General features: G+C 45.4%; 1 protein-coding gene across 6 annotated transcripts in view; it reads left to right on the forward strand.

Moving 5' to 3' along the window:
• The window catches only part of HUWE1 (HECT, UBA and WWE domain containing E3 ubiquitin protein ligase 1), a 98,727-nt gene that overhangs the window by 47,519 nt on the left and 26,089 nt on the right, over nt 1–25,119 (forward strand). For 2 of the 6 annotated variants that reach the window (XM_077921145.1, XM_077921147.1), the window contains exons 24-55: nt 645–702; nt 1,710–1,922; nt 5,512–5,757; nt 5,867–6,000; nt 6,699–6,799; nt 8,256–8,450; nt 11,329–11,545; nt 11,720–11,842; nt 12,197–12,431; nt 12,890–13,120; nt 13,253–13,375; nt 13,657–13,752; nt 14,047–14,316; nt 15,616–15,768; nt 16,828–16,955; nt 17,340–17,421; nt 17,683–17,859; nt 17,955–18,114; nt 18,205–18,563; nt 18,796–18,989; nt 19,252–19,430; nt 19,764–19,909; nt 20,278–20,344; nt 20,680–20,894; nt 21,103–21,314; nt 21,989–22,171; nt 22,495–22,667; nt 22,884–23,032; nt 23,463–23,538; nt 24,057–24,155; nt 24,458–24,591; nt 24,943–25,114. In XM_077921145.1, the coding sequence (XP_077777271.1) occupies nt 645–702; nt 1,710–1,922; nt 5,512–5,757; nt 5,867–6,000; nt 6,699–6,799; nt 8,256–8,450; nt 11,329–11,545; nt 11,720–11,842; nt 12,197–12,431; nt 12,890–13,120; nt 13,253–13,375; nt 13,657–13,752; nt 14,047–14,316; nt 15,616–15,768; nt 16,828–16,955; nt 17,340–17,421; nt 17,683–17,859; nt 17,955–18,114; nt 18,205–18,563; nt 18,796–18,989; nt 19,252–19,430; nt 19,764–19,909; nt 20,278–20,344; nt 20,680–20,894; nt 21,103–21,314; nt 21,989–22,171; nt 22,495–22,667; nt 22,884–23,032; nt 23,463–23,538; nt 24,057–24,155; nt 24,458–24,591; nt 24,943–25,114 (5,300 nt within the window). Of the gene's footprint in view, nt 1–644; nt 703–1,709; nt 1,923–5,511; nt 5,758–5,866; nt 6,001–6,698; nt 6,800–8,255; nt 8,451–11,328; nt 11,546–11,719; nt 11,843–12,196; nt 12,432–12,889; nt 13,121–13,252; nt 13,376–13,656; nt 13,753–14,046; nt 14,317–15,615; nt 15,769–16,827; nt 16,956–17,339; nt 17,422–17,682; nt 17,860–17,954; nt 18,115–18,204; nt 18,564–18,795; nt 18,992–19,251; nt 19,431–19,763; nt 19,910–20,277; nt 20,345–20,679; nt 20,895–21,102; nt 21,315–21,988; nt 22,172–22,494; nt 22,668–22,883; nt 23,033–23,462; nt 23,539–24,056; nt 24,156–24,457; nt 24,592–24,942; nt 25,115–25,119 lie in introns of all 6 variants that reach the window. The other 4 variants (XM_077921148.1, XM_077921150.1, XM_077921149.1 and 1 more) reach the window with 2 other exon arrangements.

A 25,119-nucleotide genomic window follows, 5' to 3' on the forward strand; every position in this document is an offset into this window, starting at 1 on the left:
TCTCCGACCAAACCTTGCACCGAGCATGCTCTTTACGTCACTGCCCAACTGTTCCCTCCCCTCCTTCTCCTCCTCCCCAGCTCCATTTTGCTGCAGAACTCCATGGCGCCTGGCAGTCGACCATTCATGGCCCCTGCCACATTCCCATCTTTAATCCAATTTGAGGCCAGCAGCCAAGATGGGCAGCACAGTTATCCCCCTCCTTTTGCCTTTTTCTGGTGTCTCCTCAATGCTGGTATCTTTTGTCACCATGATGCATTCTGGACTGCTTCAGGCGCGGTTTTGCCGCAGTCCTGGCGCAGGGCTGCCCTCTGGAATTTTTGTTGTTGTTGGAAGAGAACGATGGTACTTCTGTTCTCCCAGTTTATCTTTTTGGGAAACCTTAATAGGAGACAGCTTTGCATAAAACCTGGGATGTGGGAGCTGGATATTGCGTGTCTAGGACTAAGAAAGGTGAGCAAAGATTTTGATAGTGTCTTTATTGCGGTTGCCCTCTGATAAATTTGATTGGGAGCTGGGGGAGAATACTGTAAGGTGACCGCAAGCTGAGCAGCTAGCTCACATATCTACAACCCAGAATCGAGTGTCTGGAGGCCTGTATTGAACAATATGGTTGCAGTAATGGGCTTTTTTCCCCCCTCTAGGGTGGTCGGGACAGAAGAACGGATACCAATCCCACTCATGGACTACATCCTTAATGTGGTAAGTTCTCTATTAGTGGGTGGTCCTTGAGGGATACCTTGGCAGGATTGGCTTCAGTGTGTCTAGGGCAGGGGTCAGCAAGGTTTAACTTGCCTGGGCCAGATGGGTCCTGCGGAGATCCCTCTGTGGGACGGATCGCGTGCCCGTGTGAGCATGCGCCCCCAATGATTTTCGGCGTCTGCGCATGTGCAGATGCAGTATTCGGCGCCGCGGAAGCGAGTCCCCACGCTGCGCCAGTTTAGCACAGCACATGAGCGGGCAGCTAAGTTTGGCGGCAACTCATGGGCTGGTCAAACGACCTCCGCAGGCCACTTCCAACCCATGGGCCTTAAGTTGCTGACCCCTGGTCTAGGGAGATATTCAGGCATCCCCAGCTCTTTTGGCTGACACCTTTTTTGTCTTCAGCCTCACATGCCACGTTGTTAGAATGAATTTGTATGGCTCTTGTAGCCACAGTCTTGTCACTCAGTAATGCTTCCTGAACTTGCTTGGTGTTGGTCTTATTTAAAGACACAAATACATGTTCAAAATAGCAATATTTTATCATTTTTTCCAACTATAGAATTATTTTAAGAGGTAGGAGTTTGAGTATGTAATATTCACTTTCTTAACATATCAGTTAAATCAAAAAAAGATACTGCAGGTTTGCTAATTATCTGCAGAGAGAGTGTGGTGTCCTTTTAATTAAACCTGGAATGTCAAAGTAAACTTTGCTTTACTGATTGCTTTTTTTGGAGCAGCTAGCCTTGGAACCCATCTATCACAGGGTTGTGAGGATATTGGACCAAGAAAACACTCCTTCTTTGGCTTTACTGTAGTTGCCTCTTGAAAGATGGATGAATTTGGATTTAGAGAGTGTGTCATAGAATCTAAGAAACTATGGAGTTGAGAGCTCTCCATGCTTCACTCTCCATTTGGCCTTGGTCTGGGTGTAGGCTACCCAACCTTTTGTTTTTGTATGAAGTGTTGATTATTTTCTTCCCTACCCTCCTTCTTCTGTCTCCCAGATGAAATTTGTGGAGTCCATCCTCAGCAACAATACAACAGATGACCATTGTCAGGAGTTTGTGAATCAGAAGGGCCTGCTGCCCCTAGTCACCATCTTGGGCCTGCCCAACCTGCCTATAGACTTCCCCACCTCAGCAGCCTGCCAAGCTGTGGCTGGAGTCTGCAAATCCATATTGGTAAGGAGGAGAATACAACATTTCCCTTTCCAGAAGGTAATTATCACTGCCATCAAGTTGGAAGTACACACAAGCTTCTGGAAATCCTACTCTTTAACTCCTACTCCCACCCCAAAATGCATCTCCTAGACGTTCCTGTTGACTGTGTCATTACAGCAAACAGGTCTTATTTTTGAAGGGCTAAGAAGCCCTTTAATTGGAGATAGAGCTTTTTGAGAAATGTAGTTTGGCAGAGGACCTCTGCACCTCTCCCAGCATTCGTTGTGGTCATGTGCATAATTTTAGTGTATTGCCAGAGCAGGGCCAGTGTCTCAAGACTCTGTCACCTGGATGGAGTTGTAGAACTATATTTAAGAAATCCAAAGTAAAACAGTAAGAAGGAATAAATCATATCTATAGAACAGGCATACTTTCACAGTTCATGTTGGGACTATCACTCCATAGCATGATTTCCACTTGCTGCTCTTTTGTAGGAGCATGGGAAACCTGTAGAATACGGTAGCAGCAGAAGAATTCTGTTTCCTAAGAATCTCAGCTTTTTATTTGATTTCACTGACTGGGGTGGAGTTGGGAGAGCAGCAACAATTTTATGGTTTAAAGAAACGTTTTGAGGGTAAAACCTCAAATCAGAAGGGCTAGGATAACGTTTCTGGGGAACAGAGCTTTAACATTCTGTTTTAGCTCTTGGCTATTCCATATGATTTTCAGAAGCAGAATAATTGATGCTTCAACAGTTTAAACTGCATGATTATGCAAAACAAACCCTGCTGATTTGCTTGGGTTCCAGAATTTATACCAATTGCAGAGTTCAGCTTTTGGGGTTGTGGAACTTGGGCTATGTTGTTACAGAATGCTTAGTTTCTTTTTAGGACAGAGGCCACTGAGCCTTAACTGGTTTTTCTGATGAAACATTTTACTTTAGTTTAAAAGAGCAGGCTGTTCTCTGGAAGAAGCCAGGAATTAGTTGAAGCAATTAAAAGATGTCAGTGACGGTGACAGTGGTTCCATGTGGTGGCAGCTCCACATCTTGGCGTGTGCAGTAGTATTCATAAACTGGTCATCATGTGGATCTCAATTGCATGAAGTCTCTGCCGGGGCTTAATTTGTGCCAGAGCTCACTAAGCTGCAGCCTCATTGTCTGTTGGTTTAGAGTTCATTTCCTTCAGACACTGCACACATCAAGAATGGCCCTAGTGGCCCTAGATCAGAAATGACTGTTTGGAAACAGACTTGAGGCATAGCATTTTTCCCTTAGAAATTAAGACTGGTCTTTTATGCTGCTCCTGCTCTGGTTAAACTGATCAAGGAATAATAAACTTTAGGTGACCAGAACCACTACTTGATCAAAAGCAATTTTAGAGCCCTTTTGCTGAAATTGCTCCTCAGGCAAATCCGCTAATGTTGCATCACCACACGATATAGATGCAATGATCAAGGAAGTAAAAAATCAACAAACCAGTTACTGTAGTTTTAGTAGCAGTGCCAAAAATCTTCTTAATCCTCAAAGCAATACAAACCAAAGCCAGTTTTTCCTAGATAAGCACTGTCAAATTGGTTCCATAGATAGACTTCTTACTTTCAGCAAAATAACCAACAATTTTTCATTTTCCAGCTTTGCATATAGAAGCTTAAAATAACAAAAGCATTGAGTGAGTGTTCTCGGCTGATGCTGATTAGCAAATGTACAGCTGCTAATTCAAGTTCATTCTTTTATAGTGTCTGTCCAGGTGACATAGTCTGTCTGTCAAGGCTTCCCTGTATAAACTCTGAGCAATGATGCAGGGCCACCACATATAAAAGTTTAGTAGTAATATACACACTGCTGGCAAGACTCTGCCTATTCCCTCCCCTCAAACAATGCTTGTTGAGGGTTGCAGGGAAAGCAAACAACACCCTTACCATCCTATTTGTTTGCTATGATCTATTGCTTACAAGTCTTTGTAGTCTCAAATAGGCTGTGGCCTCCACTTTGAAACCCAGTTCTTCACTTTAACATTCAACATTTGCTTGCAGTGACTGTTGATACGTTCATAAGTGTTGCTTGTCTCCAAAAGACCTGGCAAGTGACATGGTACTTGATTCCTGGATCTCAGGCCATATTAGAACATAAGAGGAATCCTTGTGGCCCAGAGTCCAGCACTCTGTTTTCACAGTGGCCAACCAGATGCCATCCAGTTTGGGTTAGTTTAGAGCATGTGTCAACTGCATGAAACCAAGGTGTATTATTGGATGTGTGCTGGAGAAAGGGGCTTTGTGCATTCATAGAAACAAGACAAAGCTAAATCAATCAGTACTTTAAATGCTGACTGGTGAATAAGCTGTGGCAGCACCTTATACAGCCTTCTGGTGTTCAGCAATCCATGGTAGCGACACTTCCTTGAAGCTCTGGGTATAATGTCATGCTCGGCTTCTGGATGTTGGAAGGCCTTTTTATGCAGAAGATGTGCATTTATAATAGCGCTTACTGACATTCAGTTGTGTCGGGTCATTCTCAGCGCTTGCTGTTCTGTTCTGAGAATATGTGTGCCCATTTGTATACCTATATCATTCCACATGCCCACAATCTCCCACCATCTTTGCTTCATTCAGTGTGCCAATATTACAGGCTTTCTTACCTTGCAACCTGTTTCTAGATCCATGATTAGCCCAATCATCACATTCATTTCTCTTCAGGAAGGCCAGTTTAACTTTGACAGTTGAGGAATGGTGGTAATTAAACTTGGAAATCCACAGAGTTTACTTGGAGCAGTGAACTTTAGGGGTTTTGTTTTTCTCATTCAGTGTACCTGACTTGCTATAACTTTTTGTAGATACCTGAAGGCAGTCCTGTTTGGGGAAGCTTTTAATGTTTGGTGTTTTGTTGTGCTCCTTTATATTTTGCTGGAAGCCACCCAGAGTGGTTGGGGCAACCCAGTCAGATGGGCTAGGAACAAGAAATAAGTTATCGTCGTTGTTGTCATTGTTGTTGTTATTATCTACATAGCACCACTTTTCTTACCAGGTCCACTCCTGCCAATCTAAGCAATACCTAAACAGATCAAGGGACCAAAAAAGTCATGTATCAAGGATGCTGTTGGGGCATGAGTTTAAACATCTGTCCCATCAGGGATTAAACCACATAATTTAGACTACCGTGTTCTTTGCAGGAGCTCAACATCTCTATTAGTTTGAGCAGGCAGTGATCAATATGCTGTGATCTCTTGACTTGGGGAAACCACATCTGAACTGTAATATGATCAGCCACTGCTCTTCTAATTCTGTCATGGTAGCTTAGTGGGTGGGTTTGGAGTGCGAGTCTGCGCACTTGTTGCTTAGCCTTCTTGTGTGGGCTAGTGAGTAAGCTGGTGGTACTAGCTTGATTAATGGGGAACCATTATCTGTATTTAGCCTTAAGTCACTAAACGTTAACAATGTGGCCTTAACAGCAAGAAAAGTTTCCAATATTTCCCTGAAAGAAAGTGATGAATACCTTCTGAGTGCTGCTAGGTATTCAGTAATCCACAGGCCACTACTGTAAAATGAACATCCTGAGCCAGAGATTGGTATAGTGGGTGGTTTTGAGGCAGAGATCTGCACTTACTGAGCCTTGTTTAATGGATGTCACTATTTATCTTTTCTACCTTAGACGCTATCTCATGAACCGAAGGTCCTGCAGGAAGGCCTGCTCCAGCTGGACTCCATCCTGTCTTCCCTGGAGCCTCTACACCGGCCCATTGAGGCACCTGGTGGCTCGGTCCTGCTGCGGGAGTTGGCATGTGCTGGCAATGTGGCTGATGCCACCCTCTCAGCCCAGGCCACACCCTTACTTCATGCCCTGACAGCTGCCCATGCTTACATCATGATGTTCGTACATACCTGCCGGGTAGGACAGGTAAGAGCAACCCCCACACCTTGTTAATGACCCACTTGGTCTGGCCGCTGCTTTCTGTTAGCAGAATGTAGTCCAGGCACTTAACAGCGAGCAATCTCTTCTATTACAGAGTGAGATCAGAGCCATCTCGGTAAACCAATGGGGTTCCCAGTTGGGCCTGAGTGTGCTGAGCAAGTTGAGCCAACTCTACTGTTCCCTGGTATGGGAAAGCACGGTGCTGCTGTCACTATGTACACCAAACAGGTATGGAGCATTTGGTGGTTGAGAGGCTTGGGCTTGGCAGTGGTGGGCAGTTTTATCATTTACTCCCAGAATTTGAAATCAGTAGCAGCCAGGTTAATGTCTTCCAAGAAGTCATTTGGCAGACAAGAATTTTGAGGGCTGAAGAGAGCTAAATGTCTTAGTCTTGTTCAAATGCATGCCTTCCTTGGGTCCCTTAAGGAGTTTATGTGTAACATAATATGGTAAAGTAGAAGCCATTAGTACATGCTCCCTTGGCAAGCAAAGGCTACAAGGAGCTTTCTCTTGTCCATCATACCTAGAGTCAGTTTCTTGGGGAAAACTCATCTGTAGATTAAGTGAACTTTGACCCAGATTCCATTTAGCAGCTTTGGAGCACACTCAGCAATTTCAGTTCTTTTTTAGCCAGACTTGTTCAATCATTCTAAAAGCTGGTGTGGCTAAAATGATCAAAAGCATGGGAGGAAAAGGCAAGAGTCCAGATGGAAATGTGGAGAGGGCTTCATCTAGCCCAAGGAGCATAAACAGCTCAGCACTGACTAGGGAGATGTCTGTGACCCTTCATTTCTGTGCCCCGTGCTTGAAGGGTAGTGCATCCCCTTGCTCCATATTGCTAAATGTTTTTCTACGGTGCTGTAGGCTAACGTGCCCTGCCAGATGAGTGCCACCTGTAGCTGTGTCTTACCTTTCCATGCTTGCAGTTTGCCTTCAGGTTGTGAATTTGGCCAAGCTGATATGCAGAAGCTGGTGCCGAAGGAAGAGAAAGCAGCCCCCAATTCCACCCAGGGAGCCAAAAAAGCAGGTACGAGTGGGAAGCAGGATCCTTATCCTGGACATATTGAATACTGTGGCATCTCTAGAGGAACTTTGATTTTGTGGTACCTATGCAGTGCAACATGAGCATGGTTGTAGAAGATATGTTTTGTAGTTCAGTCGCTATATATACTACATGTCAAAATATAAACACCCTCTAAGGCATACTCTGTGTGGACATAAAACGCTGATTACATTTTACACATTATTCAGGGCTACAAAACAGATGTCTTTAGCAGGGTGAGCAAAATTGACCTAACGAAGGGTATTGCATGCTGTAGCATCAGCACACTACTAATATTTCTGTGATTTCAAACTTCACTGTCTGAGCTGCAGTCAAAACTTTGGTGTATCAATTCAGATTGCCCTGAAGGTTTTTGGTGGGAAACTAAAAGTTTTAATGTGTGATATTTTAATGTATTTTTAATCTTTGTTGGAAGCCGCCCAGAGTGGCCGGGGAAACCCAGCCAGATGGGCGGGGTACAAATAATAAATTTTTATTATTATTATTAAAAGCCCCCTGGTGCCACCTGGTTAGTAAATTGTGTGTGTGTGTGTGTGTGTGTGTGTGTGTGTGTGTGTGTAAAAATAAATAATAAAACTAGTGTGGCCCCTGGGGGAGTATGACCCTAACAACCCATTTAGGGTTGACACCCCTGCCCTTCCATGTGCCCTTTGTTGTCCAGTCCAGTTCCTGATTCTCTTGGCTCTAAAGTACTTCACTTGAAATGACCATGTTGTAAGATGCAGACCTTTTTGAACCAGTGGGCACATTTGGAATTTTGAGGATGTTGTGGATGCCAGTCACAAGATAGTTGCTGTGGGTGTAACGTTTAACACAAAATGTTTGCCACATCTGAAGGAGTAGGAGGGAAATATATAGATAAAAAAGACAGGACCACAGAATGACGTGAGCATGCCCCTCCCCAGTCAGTTTGGGAGGGAAGGCATCTAGATCCATCATTGATGTGCTCGGTCACAGAAGCTCTTCGCATCTTTCCTCTGGTATCCAGTGACATGTACATGCTTAAGGTGGCATGTTCAGTGTTGAAGAGGCTGAACCAGTCAGGGCAAACAGGCGCTCATAAGGAAGAGCAAGACATGTCTCGTGCATCATGAATATTTAAGGATTATTTACTGAGACCTTTTGTGGTGCCATAGGAGGTACCAGTGAACACACTGGCATCTGCTGGCACCATGTTGGAGGCCCCAATGTAAAAAAATAAATAAGTCCCTTTCCAAACTCCTAAACTCAACTGATAGAGCTACATTCTTCAGTGATTGCTTTACCAAGGACCTTTTGTCTGCACATTTGAATTTATGGACTCTCGGTACCTCCTAAGTAGAATTGTGGAAAATAGGTTGGCAGAACCAGGTTTCCAAGTGATCTTGACTTAGAACTGGAAGAATACAAGACTAGTAATTTAACATGATTCTTCTTGCAGATGGTGAACCGGAAGCAGTGGCAGCTGGGAGCATGGAAGCCTCTGCTCAAGGCCTGCTAGAAGGAATTGGCCTGGATGGTGACACACTGGCACCAATGGAAACAGATGAGCCCAGTTCCTCTGATCCCAAGGGGAAGTCAAAGATCACTCCAGCCATGGCAGCCAGGATCAAACAGATCAAGCCCCTCTTGTCAGGTGAGAGCAGGAGAATATTGGGGGTGGTTAAGAAAAGAGACAAGAGCTTAAGCAGAATATGCAGCTGGGAGTCAAAAATTCTTTGTATGCTATTTTGCTCCTTGTTTTCCTTTTCATGCTGAATTACAAAGAGAAGGCACCGGAATATGACATGCCCCATCCCTTCCTGAAGCTATAAGATGTGTTAGGTTTTGGGTACCCTTTTTAAAAAAGAAAGAAAAAAGTATGTCTCTGGAGCTACAAAATTGATTTCATGCTCTCACTGTGGACACTGCTTCTCAGCCAGAGGAGCAAGAACAACTGTTGAAGACCTCGGAACACACTGAGGTGGCGGTGGAAGCTACAATGTACAAAATGATTCCTGCTGCTGCTCAGAGAAGGAAGAGTGGGGTGGCGGTGACGGGGGACAGAGGCAGCAGTGTGCAGAAGAATGACTCATGGCTTCAGTTGTCTCTACATGAATGCAGATGTCTGTATGGGAAACGAGAAATAAGAATTTGAACTCTTAATGCAGGATGGCAAACATGACCTGACAGGCATTACTGAAACCTGGTGGGATGAGTCTCATGACTGAAATTGAGGGGTACAGCCTGCTCAAAAGCAGTAGATCAAACTGGAAGTGGGGAGAGGCAGCATTATACATAAGGGGTGTATACACTTGTGAAGAGATTCATGATTTGGAGCATAGAAGGCAGATTGAGAGTACATGAGTAAAAATTGTAGGGGAGGAAAACAACAGTGACCTTACTATGGGTGTCTTCTATAGACCTCCAAGCCGGACTGAGGATGTGGATAATGCATTCCTCGAGCAGGTTACCAAACGTTCAAAAAGGAGAGGTACAGGGAACTTTGGAAGGAAGTGATCATGTCTTCTTGGCTTTTATTACACACAGGCAAGGGAAAGCTGAGTGTAGTCAGACATGCACACTGGACTTTAAGAAGGCTGATTTCAAAAAAGCTTAAGGAACTACTGGGTGTAGTCCCATGGTCAGAAATACTCAAAGAGAAGGGAGTCCAAGTTGGATGGGAGTTTTTTAAAGGTGAAATATTGAAGGCACAAAAGCATACAATTCTGGCAAGAAAGAAAAGTGGGAGGCACTTGAAACTAGTGTGGCTGCATAAGGAGTTTACAGATGAGCTGAAATTTACAAGTAATGGAAGAAAGGAGAAATCACAAAGGAGGAGTATACACGAGTTGCTTGGAAGAGAGGTTAAAAATAATAATAAAAGGTTTCATTGGCTATGTTTGAAGCAAGAGGAAGAACAAGCAAGTAGTATGTCTCTTGCGTGGAGAAGATGGAGAAATGTTATTGGATGACAGAGAGAAGGTGGAAATGTTCAAGACCTACTTTGCCTCTGCACCCAAAAGGAAAGTAGTGCCCAACCAGGTGATAACAGAAGAAACGATGCAGGGAGGGAGCTGAAGCGGAAGATAAGAAAAGAGGTAGTAATGGAACACCTTGCTACCTTAAATGGATTCAGTTCTCCAGGGCCTGATAAGCTACGCCCATCTTGTTGCCCTCCAGCTGCTGTCACCCCTGACGGGGTGAATGAGCTTGGAGGTGTACCCTCAGAGCTTTTGTCTATAATCTTTGAGAATTCTTGGACAACAGGTGAGGTCTCTGCGGAGTGGAGGCGGGCAAATGTTCCCATCTTCTAAAAGCAGAAAAAAGAATACCCAAGTAACTACTGACAACTGAGCTTGACATTAGTAGCCGGAGAAGTCCTAGAACATATAATTAAATAGTTGGTCTGTGAGCACTTAGAAAAGGATGCTGTGCTTACTAAGACCCAGCATGGGTTTCTCAAAAACGAGTTCTGCCAGACGAATCTCATTTTGAGAGGGAGAGTATGTTATAAGGTTGGTGGATCAGGGGAATGTGCTGGTTTTGATTTCTTGATTTCAGTGAGGCTTTTGATGTCCCCCATGGTATTCTTGCAGATAAGCTGGTGAAATGTGGGCTGGATGAGGTAACTCTTAGGTGGGTTTGTAGCTGGTAACAGCTCCTCACCATCCTGGAAAAAAGTGGCGTGCCACAGGGTTCTTAGGCCTGTTGTTCAACATCTTTATAAACAACTTGGATGAAGGAATTGGGGGGCTGCTCATCCAACTTTCAGATGACACCAAACTGGGAGGGGTAGCTAGTGCCTCAGAAGATAGAATCAGGATTCAAGATGATTAAGGGAAATAATAGTCCTGCTCAATTCTGGCTTGGTCAGACCACACCTGGAATGATGTGTCCAGTTCTGGGCATCAAAATTTAATAAGGATATTAACAAGTTGAAACATGTGCAGAGGAGGACAACCAAGAGAGGGCCTGGAAACCAAGCCTTATGAGGAACAGTTGAGGGAGTTATGTATGTTTAGCTTAGAAAAGAGGAGATTGAGAGAAGATATGATAGCTTTCTTTAAGTATCTAAAGGGCTGTCATATGAAAGATGGAGCAAGCTTGTTTTCTCCTGCTCTGGAAGGTGCGACCTAAACCAATGGCTCCAAGTTACAATAAATTCCTACTAAACATCAGGAAGAACTTGCTGACAGTAAGAGCTGTTCAACAGTGGGACAGACTCCTACGAGAGGTGGTGGACTGTTCCTCCTTTGAGGTTTTTAAGCAAAGGTTGGATACTCATCTCATTTATGATCTAGCTGAGATGCCTCCATTGTAGGGGGTTGGATTAGTTGAACCTCTGCATCCTATCCAGCTCTCCAGTTCTATGATTTTATGACTTTATGGTTCTCAGTAAAGCAGGAAATTAGAGATTATGCCAACACCAGGTGGAAAGTCCTCATAAGCTTCTTTATTTTGGCACAGTTTACTCTACCAAGAGTTCCTGCAAGTAAAGAAAATCACTTCTTCATTCTCTCTCTGTATCTCAGCTTCGTCTAGGTTAGGCCGTGCCTTGGCTGAACTGTTTGGGTTGCTGGTCAAGCTGTGTGTGGGTTCTCCAGTAAGACAACGCCGGAGCCACCATGCTGCTAGCACCACTACTGCTCCCACACCGGCTGCTCGCTCGACAGCATCAGCACTGACCAAACTACTCACAAAGGGGCTTTCCTGGCAGCCCCCACCATACACGCCCACCCCCCGCTTCCGGTGAGTCCTGTCTACTATAAATTGATCTCAAGTTCCACAGTGTTTGCAGGAAGAAAGGAAATTTTAGACTTGGATGCTTGTAAATACTCTTCCTGAGGTGCTGGGACTTAAAGAATACAGTGTTTAATCTCGCAGAATCATCAGCCTAACTATCTAAATCTGTTTTTCTTCTAGGTTGACTTTTTTCATCTGTTCTGTGGGTTTCACCTCGCCAATGTTGTTTGATGAGCGGAAGTATCCCTACCACCTAATGCTGCAGAAATTTTTGTGCTCGGGGGGCCACAACGCACTCTTTGAGTAAGCATTTATCTACTGCACCCCACTTTTTCTAGTGTAGGAGACTGAAAATTGGGTTTGAAGGTTCTGTAGTTTTATGTGCTGTAGTCAAAAAATGAGATTGAAAAACTAAGACCTCTGTCATCCATTGTTTGCTCAATTACATAATACAACATACGTTGCTAATGACACTAATTGTGTCTGATGGAGGTGGCACAAGGAATATGTGAAAAGTAGCTTTCAAGTCAGTGGGAAGATCAATAAATGGGGCCCAAATGTGGGTGCATAACATTGTGGAATCCTGTAGGAAAAACATTCAAGTCCAAATGCTTAGAGGTTGTGACACTATTTGTGCTCATTCCTTTTTTCCTTTAGAACATTCAACTGGGCCCTTTCCATGGGTGGCAAAGTTCCTGTCGCTGAGGGCCTGGAACACCCAGACCTACCTGATGGCACAGGAGAGTTTCTGGATGCCTGGCTTATGCTGGTGGAGAAAATGGTGAATCCCACCACAGTGCTGGAATCTCCCCATTCATTGCCTGCCAAGCTGCCAGGTGGGCAGAACTACCTGCAGTTCAGTGCCCTGCGCTTCCTCGTGGTAACACAGAAGGTGAGCAGCCTCTCCTATCTAGCTTATACTAGAGGTCTATAGGCACCATTATGCCAGAATCTGGTGCGATGTGACTTGACTGTGGCAAGGACTCTCAAATCATTTATTTTATTCTAATGTTATAGTCTAATAAAGCTGACCTATGTGGTGCTCTCGGTAGTCCTTACAACAAACCTGTTCATCAAACGCTTTATAGAGAGTTCAAAATGCTATATAAATGCTAAATTATAAACATTTAATTCTGTTAATACCCCTAGCCAGGGTTTTGTGTTGCACAATTCCCTGCAAGCACAGAATTTGCTACTTAATGCGGAATGCACCATACTGAGAAATCTCTTGCTCTTTTCTTTTTGAATGATTCCCCTCCCCTCCACACGGACACATATTTTGTCACCTTCTGCTCCAAGGAATGTAACCCAAGTAGGACTAAGTTTGCTAATTCTTTCTCCGTGGTGCAGGCAGCCTTCACTTGCATCAAGAACTTATGGAACCGCAAGCCACTGAAGGTATATGGAGGACGCATGGCAGAGTCCATGTTGGCCATCCTGTGCCACATCCTGCGTGGAGAGCCTGTCATCCGTGAGCGCCTTGGGAAGGAGAAAGAAGGAGCACGCAGTGAGGAGGAGGCAGGGCAAGAGGAAGGTGGTGCCCGAAGGGAGCCCCAGGTCAACCAACAGCAGCTGCAGCAGGTAGAAATCAACTTATTATTCCACAAAACAGCACCCTCCCATCCAGAGATACTCCATCCAAACTGTGTCTTCCACGACAGTCTCTTCAGTCTGCATTTCTGATCTTTTAAAAACCTGTCTCTCTCTCTTCAGTTGATGGATATGGGCTTTACACGGGAGCATGCCATGGAAGCTCTGCTGAATACCAGCACCATGGAACAAGCTACAGAGTATCTGCTGACCCATCCTCCTCCACTTATGGGTGGTGTTGTTAGGGTAAGGCCACTTAGCAGCTAAGACTAAGTAGCAGGGGAAGGGCATATTCCTGGGCTGCCACTCTCTCCAGCTTGATACTTCCGAAGGAAAATGTGTACTGCAGGCTAATTTAATGTAGTTGTGGTGGCCTTAGGCAGGAGGATAAGCAGTGTACCCAAAGGGTAGGTCTCTTCCTACTTGAATTCTGTAATTTAGGCCCTGTAGACTGTTTGGAGAACTGTTTAGTTTCCCTTGCATTGAGTTCTGTAACCTCACAGGGTTGTTTCTGTGTTGTATGACAGGATCTGAGTATGTCTGAAGAAGATCAAATGATGAGGGCCATTGCTATGTCACTGGGACAAGACATCCCCATGGACCAAAGAGCTGAATCACCAGAGGTAAAGGCATCATAAGGGGATTCCATAAAGTGCTGGGTTGAAGGAATACTGGTGAAGTTTTTGGAAAGAAGTCGGGAGTGGGCTGGGAAATGCATCCTGGAATTCTAAGGTTGCAGAAATGTGGTGAGAACCTGTGGTCGTGAGAATGTAAATATCACAGACTCAATTTTCTTTGATAATAATAGGACAGCTGCAAATAGCAGAGGAACAGTGTCTTATCCTTGAGGGAGGGAGGCAGGTGAGTCTGTGGTGCTGTGAAAGCAATATTTATAACCAGCCATTTCTGCTCTCTAGGAAGCTGCCTGCCGAAAAGAGGAGGAAGAACGTAAGGCCAGGGAGAAGCAAGAGGAGGAGGAGGCAAAGTGTCTAGAGAAGTTCCAGGATGCCGAACCTCTGGAACAAGAAGAGCTGCACAGCTTTACAGACACCATGCTTCCTGGCTGCTTCCACCTGTTGGATGAGCTGCCAGACACGGTGTACCGGGTCTGCGACCTCATCATGACTGCCATCAAGCGCAATGGTGCTGACTACAGAGACATGATCCTCAAGCAAGTGGTGAATCAGGTGAGCGTATCTACCAAGACCACACAATCTCTTTACATTGTGAGGCGTCCTGAACAATACCCAGTCCATTTTATGCTATTCTTGCCCTAAACAAGACTGCATTATCCCAGTGCTCTGTTAGCCTATATGCTCTAGAAGAGGAAAAGGCTTCTTTAGGTACTTAAGTTCACCTGGTTTTCTGGGACAATCTGGAAGATAGGCTGCAAGCATTGGGTTCAGTTAGAGCTTGGATTTGAGATCCCGGAAGATAATGATATCTGAATTGGGTCTCACAATATGTGCTGGATGACAGGACTCCCAAGGACTGCTTAATGTACGATACATTAGGAAAAATCAAGAACCCAGTTGAAAACTGCATGTTTTCCTCTTTGTGTACAAAGCAGGAAGCTCAGTTGGCCACAGAGGCTTTGAGGTAGATGTGTACACACATGGGTAACTCACGTGTAACGGTACAGGCGACTCCACATTTACGTAGCGGTTACGTTCCGAATTCCTGCACGTGTCACTGAAATCACATAAAATGGGGAGTTGCCTGTCAGCTCAACAACGCCCCGCTGATGTGTGTGAAAGAAGCTTCTTCCCTGTGTGTCATCTGAGCTGGTCAAGAAGACCTGCTGCCACTTTGGCTCGTGTAAGCCGGAGGCACAGCAGGGCTTTCTGCCTTATGCTCAGGAAGGCGTAGCAGTAGCTGCTTTGCCACATGTCAGCTATTAGCTGGGAGTCTCAGCAAAGCCCTGTTGTGCCTCTGGCTCATGAAGAGACCATCCCCAGAGTCCGAAAGATGTCCCCTTTGGGGAGGGTTTCCTCACGAGCTAGAGGCTCAGCAGGGCTTTGCTGAGGGTCATCAGGTATCTCCCCCCACTTCCAGGTTTCTGGAGCCATGCATATGCGCGGTCACACGTGAATTGAACACACGGTAGTGGGGGGGGGGAATACCTGAATATACATGCTATACGTCTCTCTTGAAACATAAGCATTTATTTCTGTAGGTAAACTCTGTTTAAATAGCTGGGGGGCAGCGGAGAGATAATGTAGAACCTGAGGTATAACAAATTAACAAGAGCATGTCTCCAGGTAGAATTCATAGAGGTCAGTGTTTGATATGCTTAGGTCTAAATTTTAGAACAGTTAACTTCCTGTTGCCAGCAGATGCCTGTAGGGCCTAGCATCATAGCCTTCTGAGCAAATACCTTAGTGCCATTGTGTTCTGGATGTTCTGTAATGGATTAAGACTAGTGTCCAAGAAAGGTTATCTTGCTGATAATCCACTTCATTCATAACATGCCCTTTCTTTGGCAGGTGTGGGAAGCCGCTGATGTCCTCATAAAAGCAGCTCTGCCCCTCACCACTAGTGACACCAAGACTGTCTCGGAGTGGATCAGCCAGATGGCTACCCTGCCACAGGCCTCCAACCTGGCCACACGCATCCTGCTCTTAACTTTACTTTTTGAGGTGAGTCCAAGGAAAGGGAAAGGAGACGTACCCACCCCCACCAGTTACCCATGTCTTTGTTCAACTTTTACCTGGGGTGGGGTTGGAGGGTCAGGACTGGACTTTCAAGCCTTTGAGGTGATGGCTATCATGTTTTCCTATAGAATTTGGATTGCTCGTTACATATAGCATTTATCTCATAGCCCTCTTTTGTTGTTTCATTGCTTTAATCACTAGATGTTTCTCACTTCCCAAATTCCAGGATATAGAGCATAAGGAATGTAATTATTTGATAGAGAGAGTGGACCTGATCACTCTAGTTCATGATACTTTGTCATTTAGGGTTTTCCATTGTAACTGCTTAGGCATCTATATGTTAAGCAGTGTCTGTATGTGTTATATAACATTAACATTAATAAATTCATACTTTATATTTGACACTGAAATACTCCTTTTTTCAAGGATACAGAAATATATCTATATATATATAAATAAATAAATAAACAACCACAAAATGCTCAACTTCAAATAACTTTGGTGAACACAGCTACAGATTGCATTCTACTAGGCCAGCCTTCCCCAACCTGATGCCTTCCAAATTCTTGCTGGTGATGATGGGAACTGTTGCTAACACCTGGAGGGTACCTGATTGAGGAATGCTGTATTACAACATACAGTTGTGTGGGATGGGGCAATTTTTACAGGACAATTGTGCTTTTCATTCATCATCATCAACAACAACAACAACAACCGTTGTTGTTGTTGTTGTTGTTGTTGTTGTTGTTGTTACCCTACCCATCTGGCTGGGGTTCCTCAGCCACTGTGGGCGGCTTACGGTATATCAAAAAACACTTCAATAAACTTTGGATAAAGAGGTTGATGTATGCTGTTAGATGTGAACTACGCTGAGGACCTGTACAATAGAGCATGCACTTGAAAAGAAAATGCCTCACACTCGCCCTTCACTTGGCTCTAAAGTGATGATAACACTTAAAACTTTGAATGTAATGGTCAGTTTGTGCTCCGATTAGTCCTATCTGCTGCATGGTTGCCAACCTCTTTACCTTTGTTTCCCTGCAGGAGCTTAAGTTGCCATGTGCTCGTGTTGTAGAATCTAGTGGCATCCTCAACGTTCTGATCAAACTGCTAGAAGTGGTGCAGCCCTGCCTGCAAGCTGCCAAGGAGCAAAAGGAAGTGCAGACACCAAAGTAAGCAACAAAACAGGATATAGGGTAGAGCTGGAAAGCCCCAAGCTAGGCTTACCCACACTTTGATATAAAGCACCTGGGTTTTGCTTCTGGTCTTACTTGTAAGGAGAAGCTACCAGTTTTGTATTTGTACCTAATGAAATACATAATGGTTTAATAATGCTGGATGCAGTTACTAACCTGGAATGAAACTGGGTTTGCCTCCCTCCTTGAGTCCAATGTGTTTTTTTAAGCTAGCTTGCCTGCTGGCCAGAAGGTCTTGCTACTGTTTCCTTGACAGGAAACATTTTAGTCCCAAAAATGGCTGCAGTATCTTGGCTTAGGAACGCATGCAATATATTTTGTTGGATGCCTTAGCTGATGTAACTAACTTGCCTCCCACAGGTGGATCACCCCAGTGCTGTTGCTGATTGACTTCTATGAAAAGACAGCTATCTCCTCCAAGAGGAGGGCCCAGATGAACAAGGTATGAGCTCAGGGTGGTAGTATGGGAAATGCAAGCTATTACAAAGGGAACTGGGAGAAAGGATCCTGGCCACTGTGTAATTGTGAGTGTGCAAGGCAAATAAGCTGTGGCATTTGCAATACGCCCTGATACAACCAGGCTGCTTTTATTAGAACTGGGAGCAAGTTCCATTGAACTTTATGGATCTCACTTCTGAGTAGACATGGAGAGAACTGCAGTGTAGGTCTGCAAATGCTAAGAATCTCTCTTCTTTCTCTCCAGTACCTCCAAGCCAATGGCAACAACTGGCGCTGGTTTGACGATCGCTCAGGCCGTTGGTGTAGCTATAGTGCAAGCAACAACAGCACCATCGACACAGCGTGGAAAGCAGGAGAGACCAGTGTTCGTTTCACTGCTGGCCGCCGGCGCTATACTGTGCAATTCACTACAATGGTGCAGGTATAGGCGCTGGGAATGTTGTCATGGGTGTTCTCTGAGGTCGTTGGGCACATGGGGTATGGTAGTCTTAACCTCCCTCTTGTTTCCTTAATCAGGTGAATGAAGAAACTGGGAACCGGCGTCCAGTAATGTTGACTTTGCTCAGGGTGCCCCGGCTCAGTAAGAGTATGAAAGAGGGCAATGGACAAGAGCTGGAGAGAACCTTGGAGGAAGGCAAGGAGGTTGAAAGCAAGCCAAAGGAGGAGAAAGCGAATGGTACTGAATATGTAGTCTCATCACTGTGTTACCTATAGAGTAGGAGACTGGAACTTGTAACCTCAGACCTATTTTATCTTCCCTCATCAGATAGCCCTGCTTCTACTGAGAGTCTCACCCTGGAGAAGGAAGCACCTTCAGAAGAGGCCAAACCATCAGAGATCCTCATCCAGGGCCTGACAGAGGAAATGGTTACCGTGTTGATCCGTGCCTGTGTCAGCATGTTGGGTGTTCCTGTGGAACCGGACACACTACACGCCACGTTGCGCCTCTGTCTGCGCCTCACCCGCCACCACAAATATGCCATGATGTTTGCAGAGCTCAAGAGCACACGCATGATCCTGGGTCTCACGCAAAGCTCTGGCTTCAACGGCTTCACGCCTCTTGTCACCCTTCTTTTCCGACACATAATCGAGGATCCCTGCACACTCCATCACACCATGGAGAAGGTATGGCTTGCTTCTGCTGACTTCACCATAGAGAAGGTAGAGTCTTAGAAGCTTTCTTCTGTATAGGTCTTGCACACTAAAGAGGAGACTTGACTCAGCTCAGACGGCATATGGAAAGTGTTGCTGCTTCAGTAATTGCTTAGGCTTCCTGAAATCCCAATTGACTTGTCCAGTAGAACTGACTTTTTCAATTGCCAGTATGAACGCACATTTCTCTTTTTGTCTGTTTCAGGTTGTGCGCTCAGCAGCCACCAGTGGAGCAGGCAGCACAACTTCAGGTGTCGTGTCAGGCAGTTTGGGCTCTCGGGAGATCAACTACATTTTGCGAGTGCTGGGCCCATCTGCTTGCCGCAACCCAGAGATCTTCACTGAGGTGGCCAATGGCTGCATTCGCATTGCCCTACCTGCTCCCCGTGGCTCTGGAACTGGTAAGTAATTCAGAACCCTGCTGGTTTTCCTACAGTGTCCGCACTAATGCTGTGCCCATTTGCACAAGGATCGTCATAATAATTTGAGGTAGAAGGAGATCTGGCTCAGGGATAGAAGAGAAGTATGAATCCTATAGTAATCTTGTGCCAAAGTAAAAAGCAGCTGGAAAATTCGCAAAGTACTAAGCCCCTTCCCTCCTTAAGTCCTAGGTTCCTTTACCAGTGTTGGCTGCTCTAGTTTTTTTTATTATTTCTCCTTTTGCTCCCCAAGCCTCTGATGACGAATTCGAGAACCTGCGGATCAAGGGCCCCAACGCTGTGCAGCTGGTAAAAACCACTCCAGTAAAGCCCTCACCGCTGCCTGTCATACCTGACACTATCAAGGAGGTGATCTATGACATGCTGAATGCTCTGGCTGCCTACCATGCCCCTGATGAAGGTACATGACAGCCTGGGACAGGATGGGTGGGAATTTCTATGCATGGGGGAACCAAGGGCCTCTTTCTGTTGCCTGAACAGAAGCTCCCTTCTGATCAGTCCTTTTTATTAAAGCTGGAACCCAGTATTAACCATTTCATTTCCCATCCCCAAAAGACTAGTAATAACAAAGTGCTTTTCTTTCAGCAAGTCTTCAGATCATGGAATTGGGTGTAAGATAAACACCACACTAGCTTCTTGAAATAAACACTTTGAATTTGCCATGTATATATGTATAACGGCTCTCTGAAGAGACAGTGTCAATGGTGGTCATGGTTTCATTTCCCCTCTCCAGCAGACAAGTCTGAACCCAAGGCAAGCAGTACTAACCAGGAGATGAGCCAGATCCTGCAAGAAATTGGAGATGATATGTACCAGCAGTATCGCTCTCTAACCCGTCAGGGCAGTGACTTTGACTCTCAGACCGGCTTTGGCATCAATGTGAGTCTGCCAGAAGCAAAATCCCAAACTCCACAGTAACATCTATCAGCTGTCAAAATCATTGAGCCATTGTTTCTGCAGCAGTATCATAAATCCCATAGCATCTCATTTTTGGCTCTTTTATTTCCTTTTGCTTTTTGAGGTTTTCAGTTGTTGGGGGTTGTGGACTGTATCTGAAGCATTATTTAGATGTTGACTGCTCCTCTGGTTTCTTATGGTTTGAGACCTCTGTGTATTCCACCTTTCTGTTGCTCCAAAGTAGCAAATGACCGTGAAAACTGTAGTCCCTTGTCATGTGTGGAACTCTGTTGGAGGATTTTAGGCCATTCAGGACCATTTTGTTCATTGCCTTTGTTCTTCTTCTCTAGGCTCAGGTTTTTGCTGCTGATAGTGCAGCTGCTGAGACTCCCCAGTCTGGAACTCCACAAGGAGATGGTAAGTCTCATCTTTGTTGATTAGACACAACAGTGTCTTAATGCCTCTCTGGGGATCTCCCTTGAAGCTATCCTGCGATTGGAAATACTAGTCCCTGATTAAAACAGACCCAAAATGACATTCCCCTGCTCAATCACTTCAAGTGTTGGGACGCCAGTCTCATTTGTCTTAGTTGTAAAGATGGGGCCCCTCAGTTTTTTTCCTGAAAGTGAGATCAAACCCCATCTGCCATACTGGAACCATGTCTCTCCTGAAACTTTATGGGGAGGTTGTTTTGGGGAGGGAGGCAGGGAACATTTCTTTCACTGGGTCTCCTTTTCCCTTGTGTCCTACAGCCTCCACTCCTGAAGAATCAAGAGAAAACAAGAAGGATAAGGAGGGTGATAAAGCAGCAGAGGAGAACAAGCAGAAGGCTAAGGGAAGCAAGCCACTTATGCCTACATCCACCATCTTGAGGCTGCTGGCAGAACTTGTGCGCTCATATGTTGGCATTGCCACCTTAATTGCCAACTACAACTATACTGTGGGCCAGTCTGAGCTGATAAAGGAGGTGAGAAGCCCTGGAAGAACAAAACAAACCTAAGGAACTGTGGATTAGGAGTGGGGTAAATGCAAAATAAGACTTGGGGCCAGCACTGCTAGGTTCCAGAGAAGAGGAGTGAGTTTGGGTAGACTGCTTGGGAGGAGGAGTTGCTGATGAAAGAAGACTAGGCCATCCTGGCCTGCTCTCGCTACTATCTTTCATTTTGTCTTTTCAGGACTGTAGTGTGTTGGCCTTTGTGCTGGACCATTTGCTCCCTCACACCCAGAATGCAGAAGACAAAGATACGCCAGCCTTGGCGCGCCTCTTCCTAGCCAGCTTGGCTGCAGCAGGTAGTGGCACAGATGCCCAGGTGGCCCTGGTGAATGAGGTGAAGGCAGCCCTGGGTCGGGCACTGGCCATGACAGAGAGTACTGAAAAGCATGCCAGGTGAGCTGGAAGATGTTGAGGATTGATTAGCACTTGAGAAGAGGATGTTGTATTACAACTCTCCTGTAATAGGTTCCTGTAGCTTTGCACCCCAGCAAAGGTCTTGGCTAAATCATGTTTCTTTTTAGTAGTACTGTTGTACCTTGGAAGTTGAACGGAAACCGTTCTGGAACTCCATTCAACTTCCAAAACGTTCAGAAACCATAGCATGGCTTCTGATTGGCTGCAGGAAGCTCCTGCAGCCAATCGGAAGCCACGTTGGCCGTTCAGGTTCCAAAGAATGTTAGCAAACCGGAACCCTCACTTCCGGGTTTGTGGCGTTTCGGAGCCAAAATGTCCAGTTACCAAGGCATTCAGGAACCAAGGTACGACTGTATAAAATTTTCAGGTACAGTATTTCGTAAATCAGGAATGGGGAACTTCCGGCCTGCCAAAAGTTGTTGGACACTAGCTCCTATCGGTCCCAGCCAGCATGGGTAATGGCAAGGAAGATGGGAGCTGTAGAATATCTGGAGGGTCACAGGTTCTCTGTCACTTTACTAAATTAGAATACTTGCTGCAGGAAAAAAGATCTTTCCTGTTACAGAGATTAGGGCAGGGTATTGCAGGATTTGCTAACCATGACACTGTTCTGGAAGTAAAGAAATGTCACTTTCCGCTTTGGCACTCTCTAGGCTGCAAGCTGTCATGTGCATCATCAGCACCATTATGGAATCATGCCCATCCACCTCTAGCTTCTACAGCAATGCCACAGCAAAGACCCAGCATAATGGCATGAACAACATCATCCGCCTCTTCCTCAAGAAGGGATTGGTCAATGACCTGGCCAGGGTGCCTCACAGCCTTGATCTATCCAGGTACGTGGCTTATTTAACCGCAAGGAGATGGAGCGGAGCCTCCTTCATGATCAGGGATGATGTTGAACAGTTGGTGTAGGGGACAAGTACAGGACCAAATGTAGAAGACAGATACAATCCCTTCCATTAAGATTTGGCCTTAGAAAGTTTTTCCCCCTATCTCTAGAACATAATTGAATTGGCATATTGAGAGAGCAGGCAGAATCATGACATCTTCCCACTAGAGGTTTCTCTTCGTTCTACCCCAGCTAAGGTTAGCTTTGCTATTAAGACTTTTGTTCACAGTCTGGAAACTCATATTGGCATGTGTTTTTCCTCCCAAGTCCCAACATGGCCAACACAGTAAATGCAGCCCTGAAACCCTTGGAAACGTTATCACGAATTGTCAACCAGCCCAGTAGTCTCTTCGGTAGCAAAAGTGCCTCGAACAAGAGCAAGGCGGAGCAGGATGCTCAGGGAGCAGCACAAGATGCCAACAGTGGCCAACAAGATGCAGGTATGCCATCCTCAGCATCCATTGTTTATGGGTCACGTACCTCTTCTCTGTGATTTTTCATCAACCTGTTCCACGATAAGAGCCACACCTGCCATCCCCTCCTTTCCTTGGCCTGGAATTTTTCTGATTTCCATTATGAGTCTCCATTAGTCTGTCTGCCACTTAAGCTAATTCAAGGATGACTTGAGAAGGTAATATTGAGCCCTTGACTTACAGGGGAGAGCGGGGAAGCAGAGGCCCCGGAGGAGGACCATGATGTTGCCCAAGCAGAAGTGACAGATGGTGACATCATGGATGGTGAAACGGAGAGCGATGCCGTTGTGATTGCTGGACAGCCTGAGGTGCTGAGCACACAGGAGATGCAGGTATTGATGGTGGCTTGTAGGGACCCTGCCTGTATTGCATGCAGGAGGTGGCCACAGGTTTTAAGGCATGAGATGTTGGTGACATATAGCTGGGATCACTTCCATTCCTGCTTGTGTTGCTTAAAGTTGCAATTTATTTAGGGCTATATGCAGAGGAGTGTGTAAATAAAGACTTTTGTTGATCACATCATTGCTCTGAGATTAATGAGTACAATCTGGATAGCTGCACAAACTGAAATGACCCTTTGCTTGCTTAATTTAGATTGTGATACCTGAGGCTGGGATGCCTGTCGTATATAGCATTTGACGTGGGTAGAGCACAAATCAGACCTGTTTCAGAAGTCAGGGTGATGCAGCTTGTTTTACGGTTTTGAGACTTGATTGTAAAGAACTGGAGATCACCAGTGTGTTTGTCTTTACCATCTTCTAGGTGGAAAATGAGCTAGAGGACCTGATCGATGAGCTTTTAGAGCAGGATGGTGGCTCAGGGAATAGTACAATAATAGGTGAGTACAAAGCCCCAACACTTTGCCTCAGGACTTTCCTTCAGGATCTCTGGACTCTCTGCCTTTCCCCCTCTGTGTGGCCTCTGAGGGAACCAAATGCCTTTTTTGCTTTGCTGTAGAGAATCCTACCTCATAAGACCACTCCAGGTAGAGATCATCTACTGTTCTTCTCTCTTCCTCCTCCCTGCAGCTATTCTTTATCACACAGCATGGGTGCTATATCAGACATATATATATGTCCATGTTGCTTTTTCGCCCATTATAGAGATAATCTATTCCTATACAATTATTGGTGGGCGGGGTGACTTCTGAGAGGCAAGAGGCTTGTCATGGTAGCTTTATAACTGCCAAGAAAATCGCCATCTGTATATGGAAAGCAGCATCACATCAAGACCATAACGGGCACTCAAAGATAAATGGCCATCAAGTTTAGGGACTGCCCAGAAGGTCCTCTAAAGGGAGAGGGTTGTTTGCTCATAACTTTGCTAAGCCCTATACACTTCCTTTATGTCCTTCAGTGGGCCGAAGTGGAGAGGATGAGTCTCAGGAGGATGTGTTGATGGATGAGGCACCTTCCAATCTCAGCCAGGCTTCCACATTACAGGCCAACAGGGAAGGTGAGGCATTGCCTACGATGTTACATGGAGTCAGTAGAAGTGCCTATAGTCCCTGGAGGGGGAGGGGGAGGGTAAGTGCAAGAGAAGGGTGAACTAGCATGATGCAGAAGGGTTGTTATAGGCTTGCACTCTCATAAGAGAAGCGGGAGGAAGGGGAGGTTTCTGAGACCTGGTTTTGTGAGGTTTTGCCTGTCTGGCAAAAGGAGTTTGAAGATACAACTTGCCAGAAAGGTAACTGGAAGAATCTTCGCTTAACCTGCAGGGGCCAACTCACCATAGCTACACTCTCTAATCTTCTCTAGATTCTATGAATATTCTGGATCCTGAAGATGAAGAGGAGCACACACAGGAGGAAGACAGCAGTGGCAGCAATGAGGATGAAGATGATAGTCAGGATGAAGAGGAAGAAGAAGAGGAGGAGGATGAAGATGACCAGGTAAGGGCATTGAAGGAAAGGCAGTGCAGTCCAGTGGGTGCTTTATGATCTTAACATAGGAGGCTGTGGGACAGATATCAAAAATAACAGGGAAGGGGTGGTCACAACTGAGGACAGCATGTAATAGGTTTTTATTGGGGAGCTAATGTGAGTTAGGCACCATGATGTTTGGGTTTTAGATCTAGAATAATTTATAGTGTGAGAGCCAAAAATTCCATTGACTCAGTCTGTGGTTCCAGGTAAAGAGAGTGACTAAAGTTGGAGTGAGGAGGTATGAAGACTGGTTTTCAGGATGCCATATTCTAGCCGGCATTTGCTTAGCCTTGTGTTTGGTGATAACTTTCCCTCCAGGATGATGAAGAAGGTGAGGAAGGCGAAGAGGAGGAAGATGACGATGATGGCTCCGAGATGGAATTAGATGAAGACTACCCTGATATGAATGCCTCCCCACTGGTGCGTTTTGAGCGCTTTGACCGTGAAGATGACCTCATCATTGAGTTTGACAACATGTTCTCCAGCGCCAGTAAG

The sequence above is a fragment of the Podarcis muralis genome, chromosome 17 (assembly GCF_964188315.1).
Source record: "Podarcis muralis chromosome 17, rPodMur119.hap1.1, whole genome shotgun sequence".
Taxonomy (NCBI): Eukaryota; Metazoa; Chordata; class Lepidosauria; order Squamata; family Lacertidae; genus Podarcis; species Podarcis muralis.